We start from the raw sequence: 20727 nt of genomic DNA, 5'->3' as shown, positions 1-20727 counted from the left end.
ATCAGAAATGGTTGGAGCGGAAGGCAGAAAGCAAGTGCTGCGACTGATGCCTGAATGATCTATTTTGGTTAGCCTAAATTTAAGCATGCCTTAGCCCATCTCAGGATCTCATCCGCAACACGGCAATTTAAAAAACAAACAAACCCAGAGAGAAAATACAAGTTAGCCATTGGCTATGCCAGTCTATCTTGAAACAGGATTTCAGCCTGAATTCTGAAAGATCTGTAAAAACATTATGATTAGATGCGCCCAGTCCTCTGAAGTTCATGGTCTGATATAACATGAATAAGCCTTGAGTTCACATGCTCCTTCCACCCCCTTCCTCTCATGCTTCAATCAGTTACTTTGGCTTTTGTGCAAACCCTCCACATCAGGATTGCAAACCATGATCAAACCATGGCTAGGAGGGATCATGCAAACCATAATTTGCCTGCTGAAGTGCAATGGCAAACTGTGGTCTCTGAAAAAGAAACTTGTGAAGGGTGCATCTGGAATAAGTCCCACTGAGTTCAATGGTGCTTACTTCCAAGTAGAAATATGCAGCTGAACTGTAAAATTGAATTGTAAAGAATTTCAGGGGAAAGCCCACAAGCGCAAAGTTCACCAATGCTTGGTGTGACCTAGATGTCACATAAATGAAGACGTAGTAAAGAAAATACCCATCTGGCCTAATGTTCTGGCCATTTTAAGTAAGGATGGCCTGCAAAAAAAGAACAGAAAATAAAGAAGTGGATCTGTGTCCCCCACTCCCAGAAAAGGAGTTCTTTTACCTTTTCAACTATCGTTCAAGATTCTTCACAGGATTTTACAAGCCTGAATATTGCTTTTTGAGACACTGCACATCAAGGCATGCCCCCAAGAGACACTAAATGAATAGTAGAAGGGAATATTTTTTACGTCAAATCAAATGCATGTAATCTTCTTATTACAGAATGAGGGAAGCTGAGCTGCTGCTTTTTTCATCACTTGTGAAAACTGCTTAAAATAAAGATCCCTATATCCTGGTCTAAACCAATCCATGTGTGAAATGAGCTACTCTGTGTTCAGCCAACTGGCTCCTCTGCCCACCTTTTGAGGAAAAACTCTATCTACACTCCAGCCCAACATCACAAAGAGGCTGTAACTTGAGACCAGAAGTGGGTATGGATACAGGAAAGAGATGCCATTGGCATTACATTACATTACATTACATATAGACAACGGAAATCCCTATCCATGTTAGAAAGTATGATGTTGTCGTGCATGAAACAAGTGGCTGGTGCTACAGATGGTTCTGCACACAGCAAAGGAATTCCTCAGGAAATTGACAGCTTCAAATATTCCATAAAGTTAAAAATATATTTAAAAAAGCTGGTCTGGGTAAGTGGCAAGAGCTATTCTGTGCCTCTGGAGTCTGGATCATTTGTTCATACCTGCATTTTAGAAGCAGGGGTCCATCCCCCCCCCCCCATTTCCCAATGAAGCAACAATTCTACCTAGCCAAGAGATAGGAATCCTCTGGCCCTCCAAATTTTGTCAGATTCCAACTCCCATCAGCCCAGTATAATCCTTGATCAGGGACGATAGGAGTTGTAGCCCTCCAAATGTTGCTGGACTCCAGGTTCTCCATCCCTGACCTTCCTTAGTACGTTAGTTGTAGAGAGGAGACACCTCCATGTGACCTAACATCACACTATGAAACCTCTGGTAAATGGCAGTTTCGCCCCATTCTTTCTGTTCCTTGTTAGTGTTCTAATTAAGAGTACTTGTATCCAAGCTTTTACTCAGAGTAGACCCTCTAGGGTTAAGGGACCTAATTTGGTCTCCTCCATTAATTTCAATGGGTCTATTCCAAGAACAAACACCACATTCAACCCAAATGCTTGACTTTTAACCATCATTGATGGGTCAAATGACTAAAGGAAGTTTTGACTAGTCAAAAAAGCCAACTCTAGAGTGACTTGTATTTTGACACGGTTTATTTAGATGATATAAATACTGCCCCTTGCATAGGGAGGTTTATAATAAAAGCAAGTAAACAAGAATACATAAAACGACGTCCATTAAAAACGTACAACAAACCACTCAATGACAACTCCTAATTGCACTGCAGGTCACCATACCATACTTTTAGAACTGCAGACCACCGGCCACTAAAAGAAAAGCATTTGTAGACATAAAAAGAAGCCCAAAATGGCACCCCTACCCAATAGCAGGCCACTCTTGAAAGGGGGAGGAGCACAGTGGTGAAAGAGAAAGGATGCTACCCTTTCCATAATGTCCTATAGTTGCAAGAACTATATGGTACTTCCCAATTCAGTTGTACTGCCTCCCTCCCTCCACATCTCCTACAACTATAATCAGTAAGAGAAGTGTGCAAGAGTCCTCAATTGATCTCTGCAGGGTCTCAAAAGCTCTTCCTTCAATCCTTGCAGACCCTGCAACACTCTCACCACTGAATGCCATCTCAAGGCTGATTTGTCATGAAACAAGCGCTAAGCAGGAGAAGACTCTGGCCTTAAGACGGCCCCAGCCTAGAACTTAATTGGGATCAGCTTCTTGTGAGCTTTGCACAAGGTTGCTTTAGCTCAGCAGAGCCTTTTTTCCCCTCCTGGAGAAAAGCAGAACATATCTGCTGGTGGCAATGAGAGGATTAGCTGCTAAGAAGAGTGCCTTTTAAGAGAAGTGCATCACCAGCATACCCCACAGTGCTTTGCGGATGTAAGTGGAAACACACATTGTTCACGGCATTTGTAAGTAACAGCCCGACAAACTGGCACCAAGAGACCAAACTCCATCAGCCTTTTCAGCTATGCATATATAATCGCAACACAAGGGACCCATCCGATGAGAGAAGTAATGAGAAGCCCAACTGTTAAAACCACAGCGGCACAGACAAGACGACCAGTTGCCAATTTTCCCTCCAAACAGGAAGCGCTATTGTCAGGCAGAATTCCATCCATGAACCTTGAAGTACGACACGTAGGCCTGATGCTAGCTCACTCTTCAATGGGGCGCTAGCTTAATCATGCCAAATGGTACCAGATGTTGCTCTTTCAAGCTTTTTTGCTGCTGCATGTTTACCAATGGCATCATCCTTTGAGGAGGCGCTGTGCTCTTTGGCATACAGCAATAAGGATGCGGAGACTTTAACCTCCAGATTGAAATGGAGACAAGCCAATCTAGCCTGGCAGATTTCTTCAGTGGTTTGATTGCCTTGCCTGAAATCTCCTGGATACTGTCTATCCCAAGCACAACAAATATCCTCCAATGTGCTTGCGTCAAAAGGTTAGGAGCACTTCAGCACAACTCTGATCTGTATTCCCCCCCCCCAAAAAAAAAAATTGTTTCTTTGGCATTTGAGGGAGAGAAGGTTTTAGGGGATTTCACTGTATCTTGCGTTTTGTTCAGTTGTTTGGCTATTTACCCTTCACCATTTTTGTTTACCTATCGTATTTCCTGACATTCTGGAGTTGTTGTTTTATTACATTTTTTATTTGCCATTCTTTATTTGAAACAACAACAGCATAAAAGGAAGTGACAACAGCAGCCTAGAGTTAAAAATGATGTTCTTATGGCAGAAATCTCACCAGCCCCTGTGGTTTGCAGAAGGCTGTGCTTTTGAAGCATTACAACCCTTCCTCAAACAAAACCATTCGGAGCAAAAGGTGTGCATTCAACAGGGTGAGCTAAATGAGCACAGACTGAGAAACGAAGCTGAGAAACAAAATTCCATTCCTGCCCCTTCCCCCCCCCAAAAAAAAAGTCTATGAAAAAGAAGAGTAAAATGTCTCAAAGTGTCCAAGAAAACCTCCCCAAGGCTAGCACTATTTGGGACTCTCAAACATATTTATCTTACTCTTCCTCCAAGCAACTCAGGGGTGGAATACACTGTCTTTCCCCCAGCCCACTTTATCTTCACAACAACCCTGAGAGGTAGGTGAGGCTTTGAGATAGTATCTGGCTCAGGTTCACCCAGTGGGCTTTAGGGCTACAGGGATTCTAATTTAGGCCTCCCTGGTCCATAGTTACTCTCTAACTGCTACACTGAATCTGCTTTCTTGTTGTCTAAACTGAAATAAATGAATTAAGCTTGAGAATGGCTGCCCCTCACTCTCATCTCAAGTGCAGGAAACTGAAAGAGAAGCAAGCACATCTACTAACACTGAGGGAAAACTATTGGTAGAGCCCAGGAGGATATGAAAAATCAAACAATTCAACATCTGAACGCCTATACACAAAAAAGCAGCTTTTGAGAAGCAAGGATTGGCCATACTGACCTCCGAGTATGTCGCTAAACCCAGGAAGAAGCTACAGCCTGCACAACTGTTCGTCTTGTAATGATTGGGAAGGCCAATAGTGGCAAAAGGCAAGAGAGCCTGTGAAATTCCTAGACAGTAGCAGGATGTCCCAAGGTCTGCATGTGTCCTGCAGTGCATCCCAACAAACAGCCAGTGTTGGTTAGAATATTAGACCCTGGGAGACCAGGGTTCAAATTCCCATTCATCCATGAAGCTCCATTCCATTCATCCATTGGGCAAGTCACAATGTCTCAGCCTAATTTACCTCACAGAGTTGTTGGGTTGTGGGTAAAATGAGGTGTGGAGAGAATTGTGTACTGCATCTTTCCATCCAATGACAGGGACCTGCCCCACTATAATAGCAGTGGGCATTTCACGGCACAATCCTATGTCTACTCAGAAGCAATCCCACAAAGATCAATGTGACTTATTCTCAGGTAAATGGGCACAGCACTGAAGCCCAAACTTTATTGATATCTGGATAATTAAGAATGGGCTTACTAACTTGCTAGCAACACATTAGAATAATCTATTCTGGTTTTACACTTGTAAGTTGTTCTGAGCTCATTTTTACATCCAAGACTGACTGAGACTGATATACTTATGCACATTCAAAATTGTGTGCTTATTTTTGTCTGCACAATTAATTCCTCCTCTGTTAGACACAGGAAGACCAAGAGCAATGCTGGCTACTAAAAATGCCCATGGACCACTGGCAATCGTGCCCAATCCTCCATTCACATTGTGGCTTCTGAAGTCACCAGGCCCACACACTTACCCATCTTTGTAGTCTTAGTAAAATGCTAAATTTGGCACCTGATCCTAATGTCTGTATTTGTGGTGGTAAAGGTAAAGGTACCCCTGCCCGTACGGGCCAGTCTTGACAGACTCTAGGGTTGTGCGCCCATCTCACTCAAGAGGCCGGGGGCCAGCGCTGTCTGAGGACACTTCCGGGTCACGTGGCCTGCGTGACAAAGCTGCATCTGGCGAGCCAGCGCAGCACACGGAAACGCCGTTTACCTTCCCGCCAGAGCGGTCCCTATTTATCTACTTGCACCCGGGGGTGCTTTCGAACTGCTAGGTTGGCAGGCGCTGGGACCAAGCAACGGGAGCGCACCCCGTTGCGGGGATTCGAACCACTGAGCTTTCGATCGGCAAGCCCTAGGCGCTGAGGCTTTTACCCACAGCGCCACCCGCGTCCCATATATTTGTGGTGAGGCCACTGCAAAAAACCAACAGCAATATAACTAAGAGCTGATCAACTAATAGTTCAATCCTATACAGTCGTACCTTGGCTCCTGAACACCTTGGGAGTAGAATGTTCTTGCTCCCGAATGATCAAAAACTGGGAGTGTCCCGGTTTTCGAACACTTTTTGGAAGCTGAACATCCAGCGCGGCTTCCGCTATTGTTTCTGGCGCGCCTGCACAATCAGAAACCAACCAGGAGCTTTGGTTTTCCGAATGGATTCCATTTGACTTCCGAGGTATGACTGTACATATCTACACAGAAGAAAGCTCCATAGAGTTCAATGGGGCATACTTCCTGATAGACATATACAGGATTGCATTGAAAGGTGTTAAAACGTAATTACATTGTGGAAACTGCAGCACTTACCAACTCTAAAAGTACTACGAGCTCAATGTGATTAAATGAGTTTTTTGCCATACTATTCCCAGAGAATACAGAAAGCAATATAGGTAAAGACCTCATGCTAAATACTGTAGAACATAGCATCTGTGCCTCTTGTAGACCTTTCTGCTGTAACTTTGTAACATTTGGGTGGTATTTCTGTGCTGTTTGAGCACTCATTGAGATATAACATGCATATGGTTACTGACACAAAATGCCCACCTGAACTTGCAACTCACAGCATTTGCAGTACCTGAAACAATGCATCTGATAATCAAATTGGCAGCTATATGTATAACACTGTCTATCACAATTTTAAGGAATCTGTGATATATAGATAGAAAAAGAGATGGGATCATCTGCTTTGTATGCAGCTGGTCCCAGGTTCAATCTAGCATCTCCAGGACTGGGAGACGCTCCTGCCTGAAACACTGGAGAGTCACTGCCAGTCAGTGTATACAAAACAGAGCAAGTTGGACCAATGATATGGCTCCATATAAGGCAGTTTCCTATGTTCCTCTAACTCCGGGCAGCCCAACTTTGCATACCGCAAGAATACTTCAACATGGAGCCCACGGGCCACACACTGCTTTGTCACAGAGGGGAGAGGCAGAGAGGCCAAAAAATGAGACCCCAGTCCTTCCCAAAGTTAGGTAAGTGTGAAGCTGGGCTTTGGGAAAGAGGCATGCAGCTCTGGCAGGATCCTAGAGCTCTCCCACCTTTGAGAAAGCCCTAACTAGGTTTTGGGAAGGAGGCGGGAGGACGCTAGGATCCTGTCAGAGCCCTCACACCTCTTTCCCAGAGCCCAGCACCTCCACACCCAGCTTTGTGAAAGCTGTGCAGTTGGAAGGGAGAGGAGGGGGGCGTAATGTTGCCGAGGGTCACCCAAAAAGACCTCAGGTCCGCATGCAGCCCTCGGCACTGCTCTAGCTGAACTGAGATTGCATATTTAATAATACCTAGACTGCATCTTCAAAGTTTTGTCCAACCTATCAGACACCTGTACATCAGCCCGGCCAATATGATTTCAGTAAAATGATTAAATTGCCTTATAAGAGGTAAGCACTCTTTGTATCCGCGCTGGTCACAGGGAAAGAGAACCACCCTCTTTTGCCACAAGCAGAGAAATACAGGCTATTATTACCAAGTTACAGGAATGCAGGGTGTCTTTGTCAATTCCAGCTCAGAGTCCAGCAATTCTTGACTCTTCTTTCCATTCCGTCTGGTCATTGCAATACAGTGGTACCTCGGGTTAAGTACTTAATTCGTTCCGGAGGTCTGTTCTTAACCTGAAACTGTTCTTAACCTGAAGCACCACTTTAGCTAATGGGGCCTCCTGCTGCCGCCGTAGCACGATTTCTGTTCTCATCCTGAAGCAAAGTTATTAACCTGAAGCACGATTTCTGGGTTAGCGGAGTCTGTAACCTGAAGCATATGTAACCCGAGGTAACACTGTAATTTTGAAATTAAGGACGGTAGCTTGTCTCCTCCCGTCTTCCCCCCACCCCAATCTTTTTCCTTTTATGTCATGTATTTCAGATTATAAACCTGGGGGCTGGGGCTGTCTTATCACTGACATGTGTAAACCATTCTGGGTTCGGCTAGATGACCCTCGGGGTCCCTCCCGACCCTGTGAAGACCACGCGGCAGCGCGCCCAGCGGCTCAGGCGCCTCTCCCGGCTCCCCTTCCCTCGCTCACCACGCCGTCGATCTGCACTTGCTTGACCGCCGAGTCTCCCGGGGCCGCCTTCGCCTTGACTTTGACGGCAGCCGAGGAAGCAGCGCCGGCGCCGGGGGCGGGTGTCTCCTTGCGCGACGCCATCTCTGGAAGAGGAAAACGAGAGAGGGAGAACGCACACCGGCCGGAAGAGGAAGAGAGCGAGGGAAACCGGAAACGGATCCCTTTCAAAACACCTTCCGGGCGGAAACCGGAGGACTTGAAACGTGGTTCCGTTTCATATAGTTTCTGTAGGACTCTTTTATGTTTGCATTTTGCTTTTCCTCTGCGCCGATGCAGTTTCGCCCGACGGGAGCTCGATCCTGGATACCTGCCATTAACCCACCACGAAATATAACCCGCCTAGTAAATCTATGGAGTGGTGGGTGTAATAGTTTGTCGGCTGCATTTATTCTCTTTCTTCCTCCGATGCGCTCGAAGTGGCGCACGTGGTTCTTCCTCCCCCCCCCTGTCATTTAACCCCCCCCCCCACAACAACCCTGTGGGGTAGGCTAAGCTGAGAGAAATAAGGAGCTATCTTATTTTTAAAAGTCATCTGAATGCAGCCCTGTTTAGCGAAGTTTTTCATATTTAATGCTGTATTGTTTTTAACACTCGATTGGGAGCCGCCCAGAGTGGCTGGGGAAACTCTGCCAGGTGGGCGGGGTATAAATAATAAATTATTGAAATAATAACGATAATAATATTACTATTATTATTATTATCGTCCAGCGCCCAAGCGAGAGCTTCATGGCCGAGCGGCTTCCTCCAGAGCCCCAGCCGGATCCTCTCAACCACTACATCTAGCCCTGATCTGCTTTATCCGTGTATTATTCCTGCACGGCAGGGGGTTGGACTAGATGACCCTCAGGGACCCTTGTGGGTTCTATTATATTTTCATCCTGCTTTCTCGGTCGCAGCAATAACGACAGCAACTCAACAAAAAGAAAGCATCTGGGGCGAAGAGTCAGAGCGTGATCGCTCTTGGACGCGTTGCACATCCCTTAACACGTGTTTTCCCCGACGGCTGCTCCACTGCGCATGCGTCAACTTTCGTTACGGTTGTTGCTTTAAAAAAATAATAATCCGGCAAGGACTTCTGGCGGAAGTAGTAGTGGGGCCCGTCTAGTATTTCGCCCACCTTTCCCTCTCTATGGTCCTCCTCCGGCCGCCGCTATGAAGATCAAGCGGCAGAAGCACGCCAAGAAGAACGTGGGCTTCTACAAGCACAACTTCGGCTTCCGCGAGCCCTTCCAGGTGCTGCTGGACGGCACCTTCTGCCAGGCCGCGCTGCGCAACAAGATCCAGATCCGAGAGCAGCTGCCGGGATACCTGGCCGGGGCCACGCAGCTCTGCACCACGCGGTGAGCGCGGGTCGAATGGGACGGGGAGGCGCGCGACGTCAAGGGGGGAGCCGTAGCTCAGCGCGTAGGGCGCCTGCCTGGCAAGCAGAAGGGGGTCACGGGTTCGAGCCCCAGGGAGAGCCCCTGTGTTAGACCAGCCGGGGTTCCTCCTGGACCACAACTCCCATCGTCCGTGACCACTGGCCCTGCCAGGTGTAGGGATGGTGGGAGTTGTAGGTATAGAATCATGGAGTTGGGTCTCCACGTGTCATCTAGACTCGTGGTTCCCAGCGTGGGGAATTTGATTTTTTTTTTTGGGGGGGGGCTGCAATTCGAGAATGAGTTAGACCAAGTTAATGGAAGTGAGAGCTGGACCATAAAGAAGGCTGATCGCCGAAGAATTGATGCTTTTAAATTATGGTGCTGGAGGAGACTCTTGAGAGTCCCATGGACTGCAAGAAGATCAAATCTATCCATTCTGAAGGAAATCAGCCCTGAGTGCTCACTGGAAGGACAGATCCTGAAGCTGAGGCTCCAATACTTTGGCCACCTCATGAGAAGAGAAGACTCCCTGGAAAAGACCCTGATGTTGGGAAAGATGGAGGGCACAAGGAGAAGGGGATGACAGAGAACGAGATGGTTGAATAGTGTTCTTGAAGCTACCAGCATGAGTTTGACTAAACTGCAGGAGGCAGCGGAAGACAGAAGTGCCTGTCGTGCTCTGGTCCATGGGGTCACAAAGAGTCGGACACAACTAAACGACTAAACAACAATGGCCCTCTAGGCTTCCTCCACGTGAATAGGAGTTCACTTTTTGAATAATACAAATTATATGTCACGAGTGGGGTGGGGAGGGCATCAGGACTTTAGAGATGCTTAGGTCATGGCCAAAAAAAAGGTTGGGAACCACTAATCTAGACCAACCCCCTGCAATGCAGGATATCCAGGAAAACCTGTGGCTGCACATTTAGGTTTGCTTATTTAAGGATGGGGCTGCCAGGTGGTTGAACTATGGCCACTGCTTTAGCTCAACAACTTTGATGAGGTACCTGTTGGATAAAAGCAGCAATGCAAAAGCCAGCTGCAGGTGGCTGGAATGCAAAACACAATGTTGATGTCTGGAGATGTACTGTTGGAGAAAAGGTGGAGTCTTTTCACTGTACTGAGCACCGGATGTTAGCTCAGAGTGTCATCTGACCTGTGCTGGAAGTGCAGGGGCGGAGTTGTGACTCTTCTGATGGAGTCTGAAGGGTGCAGTCACGATTCTATGTACTGCTGAATGACAGGAATAAAAAGTCATGTAAAAGGACTCCTGTCTGTCTCATTTCCCCTCCCTGGGGGGGAAAGCAAGGAGAGAGAAGCAGAGGGTGTGTTCTCCTCACGTCTAATGAGGAGAATCGCCGGTTTACGACCTAGTCTGCCGGGGTTGCAGACGGAAGGTAAACAAGTGTCTCGCTCAGCTGCCTCGGGGGAGGCCAGGTACCTCTGACTGTGAGCTGAGATACTGACAGTACCCCCCCTGCCCGTACGGGCCAGTCTTGCCAGAATCTAGGGTTGTGCGCTCATCTCACTCTATAGGCCGGGGGCCAGTGCTGTCCGCAGACACTTCCGGGTCACGTGGCCAGCGTGACAAGCTGCATCTGGCGAGCCAGCGCAGCACACGGAACGTCGTTTACCTTCCCGCTGGTAAGCGGTCCCTATTTATCTACTTGCACCCGGAGGTGCTTTCAAACTGCTAGGTTGGCAGGCGCTGGGACCGAACGACGGGAGGATTCGAACCGTCGACCATGCGATCGGCAAGTCCTAGGCGCTGAGGCTTTACCCACAGCGCCACCCGCGTCCCGCAACTTTGATGAAGGCTCCCCAAAAAAAGCTCAACAACTTTGGTCCATCCAAAGGCTGGATCATTTCCAGTTTTTTTTTAATAGTGGGAATAGATTGCAGTCTCTTGGACATACCTGCCATAAAGCAAGACTCCCATTGTGAATCAGGTGGGGAAGAAAAGCAGAGGATGGCTGCCAGCCAAGTGCTGTTCTCTGTTCCTTGACTGTACTTTGGAATTTATTAGTGTATAAGCGAATGTGCAGGGCGCATGACCTTAGAATGCCCCAAATAAATAAAGACCAACCATACCTGGGATCCCAAGCTTGAGAAAGGCGGGTGTAGCAGTGCTGAGCCAGATGGGCTGTGTACAAAGCAGCTTCCCATGTATCCTACTTTGGGTGCATGTCAGTTATTCAGCTGGCAGTGCGGTGGGAGACAGTTGGCTGCTTGGTCCTCATAAAGGTGGAGGAGCTACCAGCGTGAGTAGGATGGGTCAAAGAGGCATTTAGGGCAACACCGGGGTGGGTGGGTGGGTGTGAAAGGACTGCAATTTAGAGATGCAAACTCATATGCATAGATGCAAATGCAAAAGTAATTTGAATTCAAATGCATCTTGCCATACAAAACCAGACTAGGTGACTTTGTAGGTAGACACAAAATTCATAAACAGCTGGTATCTTTTAAATAGAAAATACAGTAAGGTAAAGGGACCCCTGACCATTAGGTCCAGTCGTGGCCGACTCTGGGGTTGCAGCGCTCATCTCACTTTATTGGCCGAGGGAGCCAGCGTACAGCTTCCGGGTCATGTGGCCAGCATGGCTAAGCCGCTTCTGGCGAACCAGAGCAGCGCACAGAAATGCCGTTTACCTTCCCGCCGGAGTGGTACCTATTTATCTACTTGCACTTTGACGTGCTTTCGAACTGCTAGGTTGGCAGGAGCAAGGACCGAACAACGGGAGCTTGAACTGCCGACCTTCTGATCAGCAAGTCCTAGGCTCTGTGGTTTAACCCACAGCACCACCGGCGTCCCAGTAAATATCGCTAAAGGGGGGAAGACTATGGCAAGGTGGCCTGTGGTTGCCAAGTCTGCTGTACAGGTGCTGCTACAGGCAGACAGAAAACCTCAGGGCTCCTCCTTCTCCTCATTGTTCTTTAGTTTTAAACCATACTTGTGCCTGAAAGTCCCTTCAACTAGAGGACTGTCCTCTAAAGCTAGGTCACCCTATAGAGAGACCCTATGTATATCCTTTGTGCTCAGTTGGCGAGGCTAGGCTAGGCAGCCAGCAGGCAGAGTCACCGCATTAAGAGCTGTATAAATCCCCAAGTGAGCTGTAAACCTTGGTTGACTTCAAATCCCTCTCATTCAGCTTACTTGACCTCACAGGATGGTGTGAGGGTAAAATGGGGCCCGTAGTAGACCATGTATATTAATATCTTTGTCTCCTTTGATGAAGGCCTGCAGTTCCTGGCTTTGCAAACTCCATATTCACGCTTGCCTCTGAGGCAGCGCTTAGCAAGCATCCTGCCAGCGTGAAAATTTCTGATTGGCAGTGGGAATTGCCCCCTCCTCACCCCACATGCCATCAAGTCTGTTCTGGGGTTCCCCCAATCTTTGCACATGGGGTAGACTTGGATCCAAGACATAATGGGGACTTTTGTTCAGTGTTTGAAATGCCTTTGTTGAACAAGAATCTCTGCTGTTATCTTTTCTTCTTCTAGATGTGTCCTGAAAGAGTTGGAATCCTTAGGGAAGGAGCTATATGGGGCAAAACTAATTGCACAGAGATTTCAAGTTCGCAATTGTTCTCACTTCAAAAATCCAGTGAGCGGCTCAGCCTGCCTCTTGTCCATGATTGAGGATGGGAATCCACACCATTACTTCATTGCTACGCAGGTAATGTTCTTTCACTTAAGCTCATGCGAACAAAATGCCTCATTTCCTTCATATTTTGGAATCTGGCCAGTTGTTAATGAGTTTTGAGAATTACATCCACGCTTTCTCCTTTGGCGCTGCGGTGGGAAAACTTCAGCTTATGCAAATTTGAACGGCAGCTACACGTTTCCAGCAGTACAAGAGAGTGTTCGAAACACTGCCTACAGCCTTGTTTTAAGACAAGTTTACTTGGAAATGAGCCTTGTTGCGCTTGAGAGGGCTTGCATATGCCTTTGATGGCAAGCTCTCCTGCAGCAAGCAGCCCAGCATAGGATTAGAGTTGCAGAGGGAGGGCATTTGTAGATAACAGTTTTATTTCACAAAGAAAGGAATGAAGATACTTGGCAGCTTGTTTGCACACTGTAATTAATGTCTTAGTTGCTAGATCAGGAGGCAAGGCACGTCTAAGCATCAGCTAAAGTTCTAAGCTTAGAGTGCACCTGAGAAAGGCAAGTCTGCATAGAACCGGAACGAAGAAGTATCCATGCCCCGCTCTTTTTACAGAATAAGTAGCAGGGATGCAGGTGGTGCTGTGGTCTAAACCACTGAGCCTCTTGGGCTTGCTGATCAGGTCGGCGATTTGAATCTCCGCGATGGAGTGAGCTCCCGTTGCTCTGTCCCAGCTCCTAGCAGTTCTAACAGTTTCTAACAGTTCGAAAGCACGCCAATGCAAGTAGATAAATAGGTACCACTGTGGCGAGAAGGTAAACGGTGTTTCCATGAACTCTGGTTTCCGACACAGTGTCCCATTGCAACATAAGCGCTTAAGGCATGCTGGCCACATGACCCAAGAAGCTGTCTGTGGACAAACACCGGCTCCCTCGGCCTGAAAGCGAGATGAGCGCCACAACCCCATAGTCGCCTTTGACTGGACTTAACCATCCAGGGGTCATTTACCTTTACCTTTTACAGAATAAGTGACTGTCTCACAAGATGTCTTGTCATTCTGTCTTGCCCCAGAAGGATGCTCAGAAAAGTGAACTGCAAAAACGCTTGAGTGTTCTTTAGTAGCATTTATTTATGATGTTTGGGTTCTATTTTATAACTCCAAAAAGCTTTCATAGCACTTCAGAATAAAAGTCACATGAAAAGCACTTTACCTACATTGTCTCAGTAACGCTTACTTCATTCCATGGCATGGGACTCAATTTGCCGCACAAGGTCATTTCCCCCAAACCATTAGATGTGGGACAGTTAAAGCCATGGGTACAGAGGAACAACTGGGAGGATGTGCTCTTGATAATTCCTTGACAAAGAGGGCTCGCTCTAAGAGCCAATCAGCTGATCGGTAATGACGGGAAGCCCAGCAGTTTGAACTCCATTTGCAGGTGGTTTGTATTCAAACAACTTACCAATTGACTTCATAGGTCCTAACTTTATGCCTCAACCAGCTGTTTGGTACAGAAAGCCTTTCCTGTGGTCCACAGCACAAAAGGGATATAATCTTGCTCAAGAAATTGTAGTCTGTTTGCTGGGTGAAATGAAGAAAATAGGGATTTGCATCGTTATTATGTATACAAATTTATATACCACTTGACTATTTTATTTTATAATACATTAAATAATCCTTAAGAATACTTGGCATTTATGTCTCTAGCCTTCAATAACTTTTCCACATAGTAATTGACCACATTGTAGATTTTGCATTTTTATAGAATGTTATACTAGTTTACCACTATAGCCTTCAGCAGCTTGAGCAAAAGTTGGTAAAGCAAGCTAGAGGGACAAGAAAAATGGGTGTTTCCTGCCACTTTGACAGTGTTCTTTTCCAAGGTGAGTACCGTATTTTTTGCTCTATAGGACACACCCGACCATAGGACGCACCTTGTTTTAGAGGGGGGAGAGCAAGGGGGAAAAAATTCTCCCCCTCTCTGCCCAGCGCCCCTTCAGTGGGGCTATGGCTTCTTTAACCCCGCGCACCCTCTCCCTGCTGGAGAGGTGGCGCGTGGCTAAAGAGGCTGCTGCCATAGCCGCGCGTCACCTCTCCAGCCGGGAGAGGCTGCGCGCGGCTATGGCAATACCCCCACCTCCCGCAAAATCCCACAGGAGCCGTGCACCCTTTAAGGAGCGCGTGGCTCCAGTGGGCTTTTCTACGAGGTGGGAGAAGGGACTGACTGGCCGCGTCAGTCCCTTGTCCCTCCTGAGGAAAAACCCGCAAGAGCCGCACGGAGCTTGTATGCGGCTTTTGGGGGCTTTTCCTGCCTACCTCCCCCCTGCATTCGCTCCATAGGACGCACACACATTTCCCCTTCATTTTTGGAGGGGGAAAAGTGCGTCCTATAGAGCGAAAATATGGTAATCTTCTAGATTTTCACTGCCTTGAGTTTTCCTTTGTAAAGAATGCATATAGACTTACTGTTTGTGTCCTCCACCCCCATTCGATAGGACCAAGATCTGGCAACAAAAGTAAAGAAAAAGGCTGGAGTTCCCCTGCTCTTCATAATTCAGAACACAATGGTTCTTGACAAACCTTCCATGAAATCTTTGGCTTCGGCACAAGCAGCACAGACAAACCGACTTATTCCGGAGCACCAGAAACTAAGCATCGAACTTCTCAAAGAGGAGCAAGGTCTGGCAAAGACCTCGGAGCCGAGAAAAAGGAAACGAAAAAGGGCCAGTGGCCCTAACCCTCTCAGCTGCCTGAAGAAAAAGAAAAAGGGACAAGAGACCTTGCAGCCTTCGGCAGCTAAGAAAAAGGGGAATAGGAAGCGCAAGAAAAGGAAACTGGAAGCAGGAGGAGAGACTGTGCCGTCAGGGTCACAGAATGTGGAAGCATGAAATCATCCCAGAAAACGGGTGGGCTCGTCTGTTCCATGAACTTTGGGTAAAGCCAAGGTCTATGACTAAAGCAGTGTGATAATCCTTGCATTTAATCATTATTTTATTAAAGGTCTTGTTTTAAAGGTCTTGGAGTATTTGGGTGCTAGGTCAAAGTGAAAAACACACACACACACTTTTGATATCATTTTAAATTGGGTCTTAAAACTGCACAAGAACAGACCGTATAGCTAGGATGGCAAATGCCCAAAGCACGACCTGTTTGTGTCATGCAGAGGTGCACATTAAACATACCAGTTACTTCTTGGTAGAGCAATCAAAGGGGCACAACTCATCACCTGCTTTGAAAGGAAGCGTTTCACAAATCAATCCTGCCTTCCAACCAGGCTTTCTTTCCTGAAGTCTTGCTCACACTATCCCAGATACATGGAAGCTAACTGCAGTTAGTTGCCGGTGAATTAAAAAATGTTCTAGTACAAAACCAGATTCAAGAGTGTGTTTTCAAAAGTGGTTAGGAGAGTAAAACCCCCATTTAACTCTTTTTATATTTTCATTATATTGAGTAATAGCTACTTCTGTAATGTCTTCGTTTAAAGTAGAAGCCCTTTGAAGCATTCCATTTATTTCTGCCACTGAAGATTAATTTTCAGTGCATTATCAAATGTAACCCCAAGGAGTTAAAACGTAATCCCATTCCATATCCAGTTTGTTTAATTGCAAGATCTGAAATGGATAAAACCTTTCACTGGAAATCCTTTATCTTTCCCTATTAGCTGGCTCCAATTCAGTCAGGTTCCTGCCCACTGGGGACTGAGCAATTTCCCCGAAAGACCTATTTGTAGTGCGGAATGACAAATCCTGGAGCCATATGATAATCTTCGGAAAATTCTATACATATCACTTGGACTCTCAAAAAGAAAAGGAGGGGTGTGTGATTAATGGGCTGTCCATGGTCTGGACATGATCCATGGTATTAATTACTTCAGAAGGTTGAAAAAGGCAAATACTGAAATGATTATAAGGGTAAATGCTGAGAGAATGAGAAGTTTGGAGCAGGTAGATTTTGAGTTGGAGTGGGGAGCTGATTATGGATCAGGACCACTTCAGTTAAAACTAGTAGCCATCCTAAATCATGGTCAGCAACTAGAGCTGAGGTTGAATCCTGACAAGACACAAGTACTGGTCCTGAAAGGGGTAACTGTACCCCTGAAGGACCAGGTGCTCAGCCTGGGAGTCATTTTGGACTCATAGCTGTCCATGGAGGTTCAGGTCAATTCTGTGTCCAAGGCAGCTGTCTACCAGCTCCATCTGGTACGCAGGCTGAGACCCTACCTGCCCGTAGACTGTCTCGCCAGAGTGGTGCATGCTCTAGTTATCTCATGCTTGGAATACTGCGATGCGCTCTACGTGGGGCTACCTTGGAAGGTGACCCAGAAACTGCAATTAATCCAGAATGTGGCAGTTAGACTGGTGACTGGGAGTGGCCGCTGGGACCACACCGGTCCTGAGTGATCTGCATTGGCTCCCAGTACATTTCCGAGCACAATTTAACGTGTTGGTGCTGACCTTTAAAGCCCTAAACGGCCTCAGTCCTGTATACCAGAAGCAGCGTCTCCACCCCCATTGTTCAGCCTGGACACTGAGATCCAGTGCCGAGGGCCTTCTGGCGGTTCCCTCATTGCGAGAAGTGAGGTTACAGGGAACCAGACAGAGGGCCTTCTTGGTAGTGGCGCCCACCCTGTGGAACGCCCTCCCTTCAGATGTGAAGGAAATAAGCAGCTATCTTATAATTACTATTATTATATATTATACATATTTAAAAGAAAGCCCCATTGAGTTAAAATGGACTTGTGCCCTGCTAAATAGATTGCAGAATTGCAGTCTTAGCTGCTTAAAAACTGCCTATGCTGCCTGTAGTTAAGTGATGAGCCTTGGTAGATCTATCCAGGAGGAAGGCTCTTCCAAATTTTAAGCACAAAGGGTCCTATCTTTCATAACCACCTTCCATACTTCTGTTGGCAAGCGTAGCCCGAGCTGTCTCCAAAATGGATCGCAATACTTGCCCCAGTTGTTATAGGTGGAAGCAATCCTTGCTTGTAACATTACACCTGCGGGAGGGAGAAAACATTCTTGGCCCTGCTGATATAAGTTCACACTTGAAACTAGTTCTGTTGTGAACCTTCCTGGGACCTTTGGATGAAGGGCAGTATACACATTTAATAAATAATGATAATATGTCACTTATTTCTCTAATCTTTGTAGCTGTGCAATGTATGCCTGGCAGCTGACCATGTAAGCGGGCTCTGCTGTAAAGAATTCTGCCTTAAGGCAACGTGACACAAAATGAATGGGATGCAAAAACTGAGGTGGCGCCATGCTCGCCGCATAGAATCACCCCTTTGTGAAATGGATCATCTCACTATGGTTCCAAAGAGCCTGTGGGCTAGCTCAGAGCTCTGTGGCTGTGAGCGCCTTGTAATCGCGCTACGGTTTGAAGCAAGCCCTCATTGCCACCTGCACCTTAACTCTTGCAAAACACTACCCAGAGCAACTGTATGAGCCCAAGTTGCTGCACCCCTGCAACGTCGGCGAGGTGAGACGCCACATCCGTTATTTGCCGCACTGTGCCCTTGCACCTGTTTTATATCCACATCCTGCTTTTGCAGAGTTAGGTCACAGAAGCCAGCTGTGATCTTGGAGAAGCTATTCTCACAAGGCTTAATGTAAAGGGGTTCTGCTTTTTGAACAGCCACACAATACAAAGGACTAAAGTTGATGCCCTCCATTTCTTATACTGTGTAGAAACATCAATGTTTCCCATTGTTTCAACTGTGAGCCCTTGGCAGTTGTAGCTGCAGTCGGCACGTATATTTTTAATCAAGTGGTCAGATCAATATGCCATTCCTTTGGACCAAAATAACAGCTTGGAAAAACGTTCTTTTCTAGTTTCTTTTTCTGCATCTTAACAAGCGCTAAGCAACCTGGGCCAAGAAAGAGCTCTTTGGAAAACTGATAAGGATTCATTAAATTCTAAGGCTGTGACCCTATACCTATGTAAAGGTAAAGGTGCCCCTGACCATTAGGTCCAGTTGTGGCTGACTCTGGGGTTGGAAGGCTCATCTCGCTCTATAGGCTGAGGGAGCAGATGTTTGTCTGCAGACAGCTTCCAGGTCATGTGGCCAGCATGACTAAGCCGCTTCTGACGAAACCAGAGCAGTGCACGGAAATGCCGTTTACCTTCCCGCCAGAGCAGTACTTCTTTATCTACATGCACTTGACATGCTTTCAAGCTGCTAGGTGGGCAGGAGCTGGGACCGAGCAACGGAAGCTCACCCTGTCGCTGGGATTCGAACCGCCGACCATCTGATCGGCAAACCCTAGTAGTAATCCCCTTTGAATGCAGTTAGACTTGGGAGCAGACAAATTTATTTGGATTTTCCTTGTATGTAGCTACTGACAGGGGTGCCAACTTGCATAAAATATTGGGGGGCCTAGGTAAGTACCGCCCTGAATAACTGATCACATGACACGGTGCACACACACCATTTGAATGTCAATGGTCATCAATGGCCGGGGTGGGGGACTCGAAGACGCCACAAACCCTAGGAGTTGACTACTATGGACAGCCCCTCTGCTCACACAAGATGGGTACACCTGATTCATGTTTATTCCCCCTACCCATCCACTCAAAAAAACGAAGATCATGGCCACTGGTCTCATCACCTCCTGGCAAATAGAAGGGGAAGAAATGGAGGCAGTGAGAGATTTTATTTTCTTGGGCTCCATGATCACTGCAGATGGTGACAGCAGTCACGAAATTAAAAGACGCCTGCTCCTTGGGAGAAAGGCGATGGCAAATCTAGACAACATCTTAAAAAGTAGAGACATCACCTTACCAACAAAGGTCCGTATAGTTAAAGCTATGGTTTTCCCAGTAGTGATGTATGGAAGGGAGAGCTGGACCATAAAGAAGGCTGATCGCCGAAGAATTGATGCTTTTGAATTATGGTGCTGGAGGAGACTCTTGAGAGTCCCATGGACTGCAAGAAGATCAAATGCATCCATTCTTAAGGAAATCAGCCCTGAGTGCTCACTAGAAGGACAGATCGTGAAGTTGAGGCTCCAATACTTTGGCCACCTCATGAGAAGAGAAGACTCCCTGGAAAAGACCCTGATGTTGGGAAAGATGGAGGGCACAAGGAGAAGGAGACGACAGAGGACGAGATGGTTGGACAGTGTTCTCGAAGCTACCAACATGAGCCTGACCAAACTGCGGGAGGCGGTGGAAGACAGGAGTGCCTGGCGTGCTCTGGTCCATGGGGTCATGAAGAGTCGGACACGACTAAACGACTAAACAACAACAACAACCCATCCACTATAGTCCTTTTGCCCTCTAAAAATCTTCCAGCGAGGGCTGGGGAGGCCCACTAGAGCAGTATGGAATCCAGTATGGAATCCACTTGGACGCTGGCTAACGCAGCCATTTATCTTCAGCCCCAGAGGCACACTTCATTGTCTCTTGAGAAAGACGGATCACAACACACATTACTGCCAAAATGGAAAGCTTTTGGCAAGGGGAAAGCTACACATGGTGGATGCATGTATCTTCAGAGTACAAATGTTTACTGACAGTTTCCTAAACAGCAAATGGACAAAACCCAAATAGAATTGCCGCATCCTGCCCCGATGAGCACCATTTTCTCCTTTGCGTCAGGTATTTATTCAAAGTGAAATAAGGCAGCTCTAAGCTTCAGCAGGTCTTGATCCCTTTAAAAAGCAAATGCTTCTCGTTTCCAAATTTTCTGTGACGTTTCCAGTACTTCTGCAAGGCTACCCAGACGCTCTATGTAGTTGCATATAACAATGGGCCACAGCTGACAGTAGCATCCCTAAACCATCACACTGCAGCTTGGCTCAGAAAGAGAAAGCTGCCTCTGCAAGCAGAGGATTGCTCCTGACAGATGCTGTAATTTAGTGCTCACAGGTCCCAAGGTTTCCTCAACTCGTTTCAAGCTCCGTAAGCCATCAAGACAACATAATCTGCCTTCTTAAATAGCTTTTAGAGAAGCATCTAAGGTTTGTTTTTTGTTTTTAAAGGGTGGGCAGGTTCTAGAGAGGATGCAGAGCACTTATTTCTTAACAAAATCCCTTCTGCCGTTTGGTTGACATTTAGAAAAACGAGATGCAGCAACCTAGAAACAGACTTGTGCAAACAGTTGCC

General features: G+C 46.9%; 2 protein-coding genes across 2 annotated transcripts in view; one reads left to right on the top strand and one right to left on the bottom strand.

Moving 5' to 3' along the window:
• The window catches only part of EIF3H (eukaryotic translation initiation factor 3 subunit H), a 71319-nt gene extending 63540 nt beyond the window's left edge, over positions 1-7779 (bottom strand). The window contains exon 1 of the mRNA XM_028736257.2: positions 7611-7779. Coding sequence (XP_028592090.1) covers positions 7611-7733 — 123 coding nt within the window. The 5' untranslated portion in view covers positions 7734-7779. The remainder of the gene's footprint in view (positions 1-7610) is intronic.
• Positions 7780-8757: 978 nt separating this feature from the next.
• UTP23 (UTP23 small subunit processome component) lies at positions 8758-15631 on the top strand. Its single transcript, XM_028736255.2, has 3 exons — positions 8758-8992; positions 12515-12689; positions 15114-15631. The coding sequence occupies exons 1-3, from the start codon at positions 8805-8807 to the stop codon at positions 15504-15506; spliced, it is 756 nt and encodes a 251-aa protein (XP_028592088.2). The 5' UTR covers positions 8758-8804; the 3' UTR covers positions 15507-15631.
• Positions 15632-20727: the final 5096 nt, after the last annotated feature.

Source organism: Podarcis muralis, chromosome 8, assembly GCF_964188315.1.
Source record: "Podarcis muralis chromosome 8, rPodMur119.hap1.1, whole genome shotgun sequence".
NCBI lineage: Eukaryota > Metazoa > Chordata > Lepidosauria > Squamata > Lacertidae > Podarcis > Podarcis muralis.
The sequence above is the reverse complement of the archived record's forward strand: the minus strand, read 5'-3'. Positions and strand labels throughout refer to the sequence as shown.